The sequence below is a fragment of the Maylandia zebra genome, linkage group LG11 (assembly GCF_041146795.1).
Source record: "Maylandia zebra isolate NMK-2024a linkage group LG11, Mzebra_GT3a, whole genome shotgun sequence".
NCBI lineage: Eukaryota > Metazoa > Chordata > Actinopteri > Cichliformes > Cichlidae > Maylandia > Maylandia zebra.
The window spans coordinates 23668495-23676469 of record NC_135177.1 but is presented as its reverse complement, the minus strand read 5'-3'; the positions used below and the strand labels follow the sequence as shown (position 1 = coordinate 23676469).

The following is a 7975-nucleotide window of genomic DNA, read 5'->3' as shown; positions in this document are numbered from 1 at the left end:
GATGATGATGCAGCAGCAGCCGTTCTTCTCTGCGTGAGTAGCTTAATGTTGTTCGTGTGTAATTTACGCTGAGTAGGTTAACCACGTTATTACATTAATGCATGTAAGGTGAACTAGCAAACATCATCATAGCTACATGCGGCTGTCCTCTTTTTTGATGGCAGATACCAGAGGTGGGACCAAGTCATTGTTTTGCAAGTCTCAAGTAAGTCTCAAGTCTTTATCCTCAAGTCTCAAGTCAAGTCTCAAGTAATGTCAGGCAAGTCAGAGTCGAGTCTCAAGTCACTGGTGTAAAAGTCCAAGTAAAGTCACAAGTCTGAAATTTTGAATTTCAAGTCATTTCGAGTCTTTAAAAAAAAACGAAAAAAAGCATGTTGCAGTTTTATGCTAAATGTAAATATTAGACCATGTAATTTTTAAATCTGTGTTTTTCTCAACACATGACAAAATAGTGAACTTAGAAAATATACACAAATTGTGAAATTGCACCTCTTTAAAATGCAGCTCAATTAAACCTAGCTCCAAGAATAATTTTCACCGACAGTTCTGAGATAAGCTGCATGTTATTTTTGGATGCGCTTGTAGGACCAGCTTTAAAATCACATGACAAAAATATCATACACATTAAAAAAAACTGCATCACCAACGTAGCCTGGACAACATTTGCAAGTTAGATGAAGTCAGCTATCTCATCTTAGCATATTTATATGCATATTTATAATCATACGCTTCTTGGAGTGAGTGCATACACTCATGAAGTTTAGCAACTTCCGGTCACTGCAACAAGCCCAGGTACAGTTTACCGACGGATGGGAAAGTAAAGACCATCGTACGTATCATAAGTTTACCAGTCTCACAAATCGTCGTCATAAATACACATTCGTTAACCGTTTATTAATAGGACCTTTGAGCTCAATGGTAATTAATTAGCAGTGGAAATAATTTTTGGTAGCATCACAGAAATGTAGCAGTGACAATAATATTGTATGCTGTAATCCTACTGTGCAATTAGTGATACAAAACAACTGTTTTATCCTGTGAATAAAAGTATATGTTTTTGTCAATGTACCATAATAACAGAAGCGAAACGCAATATTGTGTCAGGACAATTCACTATTTATGCACAATAAACAAAGGAGCATAGCGCGACCATTTCTGTTCAGCGCCAGACTTGCTTGTAACCTATATCACCAATTATGTTAAGAAAAATGACGTATTAACTACAACAGCAGACTGACGTTTGTGTAAATGCTTGGAGCAGACTAACATGTGAGCTGGAGGGTTCTGGGACGTTATATTTTGTCTTTGAATGGCTGCAATCCAGTCGCCTCTTTGTTACTTCGGAAACATGGCTCGAACAATTTCTCTTCAACGACATAATCCGATAACAACCGATCTCTTTACCCGTCGGCTTCCCGTGGCTGTCATGCGACCGGCTATTGCAGTTAATAATACAACAGCTTCTTGACATTTTTGTGTTTCTTTTTATCGCTGTATAACTGATTTTAATTGAAAGCCTGCGTGCGCTAGTACCGCTTGCCACGAGTTCCCAGAATCCTTTGCGGTTCTATCCGTGAATGACGTCACATTTTCAATCTCTATATAATATGCATGTTAAATTTTATATTTGGGGTAAAATATCAAGTCTTTTCAAGTAAACCGGTTCAAGTCCAATTCAAGTCCCAAGTCATTGGTGTAAAAGTCCAAGTCAAGTCACAAGTCTTAGAACATTTTTTCAAGTCAAGTCTAAAGTCATAAAATTAATGACTTGAGTCTGACTCGAGTCCAAGTCATGTGACTCGAGTCCACACCTCTGGCAGATACTCCCTTCACCCTGGCCAAAAAGGCTAAAATAACCAAAGAAAAAGTGGAAAACAGCTAAACATGAGAGGTTTTGGACAAAGTTTGTGTTTTTTCCATTGTTTAAGCACTGCTTCCAACCAAGAGTGATAGCATATAGGCCCCATAGCTGTAGAAAAGGCTAACATTGATATCTTTTTACAAAAAAACAGCTGAACATGAGAGGTTTTCGGACCAATTTTGTGTTCTCCATTCTTTAAGCACCGGTTTGAGCACCGTTTAAGCACCGGCACTGTTTCAAAAGTACCGGTTTGGCACTGGTATCGGATAAAACCTAAACGATACCCATCCCTATCTGTGACAGGCAGCAAGTAACAAAGAGCCTAAAGATGCAACTTAAATTGAGTTCTTTATAAGTTATGTGTAGGCAACACTGGTTCATCCCTTGAGTTTGGTGTCTTTTTAATGATTTAAAGGTCAGTGTTAAGTAGCTAAACCAAAAACAAAATAAACATTCCTCTGAAAATGGTCAGGTACAAGGACTTGGCTGAAAACGAGTTATCAAAAACAAAAAAAAAGCAGCCAATGTCCAAAGAAAAGCTCTGAAAGACCTTCAGAAATCTTGGAGAACTACTGCTCAGGAGCACTTTTACAAAAGCCTGGCTCCTTGGAAGAAAAACATAAAAAGATGAGGTGAGGCTCAAGACCTTTACACAGTTCTGTGTTTTACAATCCAATAGACACCAGCCTCCCAACTACCTACATAGGATATGCTAAACAAACAGTATTACAGCATATGAATTTGAGTAATATTGAAAAAATAACTATTTGAACCTCGGGGGGCATTCAGTCATATGTGACAAACTCGATCCCATACTTGCTGTCAGAGAAGCTTTAAACATGTACAACAGAGTGAGACAGCTTCTGCAAAGAGTAGAGTATTTTCTCAAAAACATTTTGGGGTTTCCACACAGAGCGAGAGGGTCAAACAATCAGAGAGTCCCAGTCAAAGTCGTCCTGGATCTCCTCACTGTTGCTGTGCAGATTCTTTAGTGGGGGACGCTGTCGTGGCGTCATCGGCTGAGGATGAATCCCAGCTGAGAAGGAAAAAAAAAGAGGACACATGGACTGAGTATATAACAAGAAGGAAGTGAGAGAATGTCAAATCATATTTTTCTATCTAAACAACTTCTTTTAAACAGACAAAACCTGCTGTCCAGATTTATAACAATTTCTGTTCAATCTTAGGAGAAAAACTGTTTTTAATTCAGTGTTTCCATAAATAGCTCTCATAGCAGAAACATGTCACTGATCTGGAAGATTATTCTAAAACAGGCTTGGGGAAAATATGAACCCATCCTGTCTTATTTCATAAAAGTAAAGAAGAAAATATGTTTTTAAGTCCAGGTCTCACCGGCTGTGCTTGCAGGCTGTGTTAGCTGTGGTCTCTGAAGACCTGGTCCCTGCATGGGCAGAGCCCGCCGCGGTGGTTGTGCACCATTGGCAGGGGGAGCTATTGAAGAGTAGGGAAGGGGTGAGGGCTGAGTGAGGCTGGAGAGGGTAGGGGGTGGGTTGAAGTTAAAGGCTGGTAAGGGTTGAGGGGCACCAGGGGCTACAGGGGAGTTATTCCCAGGGGTGATCATGCCTTTCTGAGTGAAGAAGCGGTTCAGAGAGTCGCAGAGGGAAGTGAAGACCGCCGGGTCCAGAGCCCAGTCGCAGAGCTCTGCCTGTCTCATGCTCTGAACAAGGTCTGCAAATATAAAATGAAACAGCAGATCAGAGCACGAAGGTCCAGTCTGTGGCTTTTTAAGAACAATATGAAACATCACAGGCCTTTCTTTACAAAATACAGAAAAGCTTTCAATGGATTGGATTGATTGTTTAGTGTGCATGATGTGCTTGTCTAACTTCTAAAGAGTCAGGCCGCCCAAATGACAATAAAAACACTGGAGGAATATAGCTACGACAACTCTTGTTTCTTGGCTTAATAATAACTTGCACACAGTCTGCAGACAGCCATTTTTCACAGCAGCCATTTAACATGAAACAGCCTTTCAGTCAGGTTGAAGTCTGACTGAACCTTGGTTCTTCATTCATAAGCTGAGTTGTCATGTTCTTTTTAGAGGGAAGACTCTTTCTCCTGGCAGCTCTTCTAAACAAGCCATACTTGTTCAGTGTTTTTCAGATTTTACAGCCGTGAACTTTAACATTTAACATCCTGAGGCCAGTAGAGCCTGAGATGTAGTTCTCAGAGTTCTTGAGTCTTGCACCTGGGGGGGGGGGGGATTTGCTGGGACATCCACTTCTTGGAAGTTTGTGAGATTGACTGAATGTTTGATTAGGATCAGTTAATCAAGTGTATTTGATTAAAAGTGTAGGGATGATATTTATCCTATGGAAGTTGTAAATGTGTGCATGGTTTTTCAGAGGACTCTTTGCAATCTTTTGTTTTCCTGCCAATGTACGTAGCACTGAAACATGTCTGTGTTTAACCACTATTTCATGTAAATGGTCGCAGTGAAAGAGGACTGTAATCTAGGACAATAATTACTTTTACTAATCAGCTGATCATTTCTGAAAAATTGCCTAATCTCCTTTTTACAGGCCTGCTGTGAAATCTTCTAACTGCTCGCTTTATGTAGCCATCACTCCAAAATACAAAACTAAATACTTCAGTGTTACATGTGACAAAGATAAAGGTGAAACCAGAAAAGACTAAATAAATAATAATAATAATAATGATTAAATTAAATGATGAATTAATGATCAAAATGACTGAATTCCAATCACTCTATTAACTGGCTGATTGAACATTTTTACCCATGTCCTCACGACTCTAAACTCCACAGATCTATGAACCCTGATGATTGATTAATGTGCCCATTTAAACAAGAACAAAACAGACCTGGGTGACCAGTGAGGTCTATGTTTGCCCAGTCTAAGTTGCTGGCAATGCGGAAACTCTCCTTCAGAGAATCTGGGTTACTGAACCAGTCAGCTGGCACCGCTACAAGTGGAAGGCAAGAAGGCAACTTTAGAAGCATTGAACTTTTATACAGTTTATGCATTTCTGGTTTGAGAAAGTCGCATGAGACTTACTTAATTGTGAAATGCGCTCAGTGTCGGCAGGATGTGCAGCTGGTGCAGCCAATGCAGGTGGTGCAATTTGTGCGGTTGCAGGATGGGGGGACATGGGTAGCAGAGTTGGAGTGTGAAGTGGGGTAATGTCATTATTTGGGATCACCAGGGGAACTATATCCGCTGGAAAGAAAAGAGACAATTCCTTCAATCCATCTATGCAGAATCTAAACTGTACAGAGTCAAAACACAGATACACACATGCCACTTACACTGCGAGCCTCCCCTCTCGCGCACTGTCCTGAACAGAGACTTGAAAGACGCATACAGATCAGGTAAGTTGAGCTCGTCAAAGGTGAAACGCAGCAAGGGATCAGTAGGGGGGTTTACTGAAACGACGGGAGGGGCGACGGCTGATGATGGGACAGTCAGTTCGGATGAGTGATTGGGTCCCGAGACGATGCAAATGGGAACAGCTGTCGGATCAGGCGCGCAGGAGAAAGCGGGAACAGACACAGGGTCTGAAGTCACAGGAAAAGACAGCGCAGCGTCAGAGAAGGAGGGAGCAGCTGGAGACGCTGTAGACATGTTGGCAGGAGCCAGAGGTGTAGCAGAAGCAGGGGGGATGGAGAAAGTGGGGCCAGGTGGGTGAGAAGGTGGGAAAGAAGTGATGGATGACATAGGGGCTGCAGGTGGGAGCACCGCTGATGGCGAGACGGATGGATGAGGGACAGGGAGACTGGAGACAGAGGTGGGCATGTAGGGAGATGGTTGCTGTAAAGATAAGAATAAGGTGTTATGAAGAGCAAGGTGTTGTTTAATTAAAGTAAACCTTATAAAAGGAGTGAGAAAGTGACTGTACTTTGCATGGGGGAGGAGAGAGGGAGGCAGACTGTGGTGACTGCTGCTGGATGCCTCCAAGTGACTCTGAGTTAAAGAGCTGTTGGTCTGTGTGTGAAGCTGATTGAGGCTGACGAGGAGAGAGCCCCGTCTCTGCTTTTAGTTCCTGCAGTTGAGGAACCTGTAACAGCACAGCATAAATACTTTCAACAGCAACAAAAAAAAAGTTGTCAATATCCTGCAGGCTAATATATATATTAAATGTTAAATAAGACTGAGCACCTCCACTACAGCCAGAAATTACCTCCTTTCAAAAAAAGAAACCAACTCCCTTTTGGCTCTCAGCTTTTGTCAAAAAAGAAAGTTTGCTCAGTCTAATCTTAAAACTAGAGATGCTGTTTGTCTCCTAAATCCAAACTGGGAGTTGGCTCCACTGGGGAGGGGCCCGGAAGCTGAACTTTTAAAGACCCGGGGAAGCACATTGGTACACTTCTTTTCATAGGACGTAGCCATACCAAAACTGATATCTTAGTCCATCTTAATGTTCTCACACATTGCAAATAATGGCATAATTAGAAAAATGTGGCGGTTTTAATAATCTGCCACATGCTTGAGGTTTGGTTAAGAGTTTTAAGCGTTAATGGGCTATAATTTACATCTGTGTTTGCACTTTATGTGGTCTCATTAAACCTCTATGTATTTGACAGGTGGAGAATAAAGGTTTGTCACAAAAAAACACCCCGAAAACCAAAAACATACATCCTCTCTCTCCTCGTCCTCTTCAGGATAGGAACGTTTAGGTGCCCTCACTTGATGTCCGTCTGAAGGTCCATCCATTGTCCAATAGGAACCCTGGAAAGACACCACAGGTTTGTGAACTCATGCTCTTTTTTTTAAACAGTCATCAATCTCAAATGATGAAAACTCCAACAGTAGGTAGAAGTAACTCACCTTGCCAGGGTCGTTCTGCGGTCGAGGAACTTTCCTGAAGCATTTATTAAGGGACAGATTGTGTCGAATGGAATTCTGTTGGGAATGACATGTGTCAGGAATGTCCAGTAAAGCAGATGTTACACTGACTACACTTTAGTGACATATTATTACTGCTCGCCCACACTGATAATATGTTGTAGCTTACTTTCCATCCGCGGCCCGCCCGGCTGTAGTAGGGGAAAGTGTCACTGATCCAGGTGTAAATGTCATTTAAACTCAGTTTCCTCTCAGGTGCAGCGGCTATTGCCATGGCGATTAGAGTAGCATAGCTGTGAGGGGGTTTCCCTTTACAGTTAGAAGGGGAGGGGTCCGGCACTGAGGGTAGAAAGTCTCCTTTCTCCCTCCCTCTGTCTTTTTTCTTCTCCTTCTCCCCTCCTCCTCCTCTCTCTTTCCCAGAGCGCAGGCTGCTGATTCCCAGCTGGGGCAACCAGTCAATACTGGTAAGACTGGAGTCCAAGTCAGAGGACATTTTTCAGTTTTAGTTTGTTTTGTTTTTTTCTCAGTCCAGGCTCTGAAGGATCAGAAGAGAAAGTACTGGATCAACAAGTCTTTTTACATTTTGCTTACTCTGAATATAGTAGGCAGTCAAAACACTGAGCACTCCCACAGAGGATTTCCCTCTGCCTGTAACTGTGTCAGCAGTCCTGTTCCTGTACTTCCCAACTAGCGTCTATTACACACCAGTAAGTTCAGACAGAAGACACTTTGTGCTGCTCGGGAAACTTTCCACTCACCAGCAAAGCCATAGCATGACTATAGGTACATATGTTTGCCAATTCCAACTACTTGTGTTGTTTTCTGAGAAGGAAGAATGACTTACTTACCTCTGTATGGTCACTCGAGGCCCAAGGCCTTCAGAAGTGTTAATGGCTTATGTTGTCATCAGCTGTGCACAGCTGCTAACAAACTGCTGTACGTCCTCTCCTTCAGGTCTCTGTCCTCAGCATGTCGGTCCCCGCAGGGCTGCAGTCATACCTTCGGCTAGTGAAAGTTTGTGTAACTTTGGAGAAATATACACACAAAAAACTTATCCGACAGCTTCCTTTTTCGCTCTCCCTCCCTCTCTTTGCTTCCCCTCCCTTTCTGGTTTACCAGAATTACGTCACTCACTCCTCCTCCTGCGTGATATCACTCTATGCACCGCCTCTGGGAGCTGGTTCCACCTCTTTACTCTTTCACCAGCCTTTTCTCTGCCTGTCAGGTTCTGGTTACAGATAATGCACCTGAATTTTCCACTAAGACAAGTCCAAGCTGTTATGCAAGG

At 42.4% G+C, this 7975-nt stretch overlaps 1 protein-coding gene across 1 annotated transcript; it reads right to left on the bottom strand.

Moving 5' to 3' along the window:
- Positions 1-2245: 2245 nt before the first annotated feature.
- On the bottom strand, positions 2246-7888 carry foxj2 (forkhead box J2). Its single transcript, XM_004550726.3, has 10 exons — positions 7536-7888; positions 6857-7222; positions 6670-6744; positions 6478-6570; positions 5741-5899; positions 5151-5652; positions 4900-5061; positions 4706-4807; positions 3215-3550; positions 2246-2897 (listed from the first exon to the last, which is right to left on the bottom strand). The coding sequence occupies exons 2-10, from the start codon at positions 7178-7180 to the stop codon at positions 2785-2787; spliced, it is 1866 nt and encodes a 621-aa protein (XP_004550783.3). The 5' UTR covers positions 7181-7222; positions 7536-7888; the 3' UTR covers positions 2246-2784.
- Positions 7889-7975: the final 87 nt, after the last annotated feature.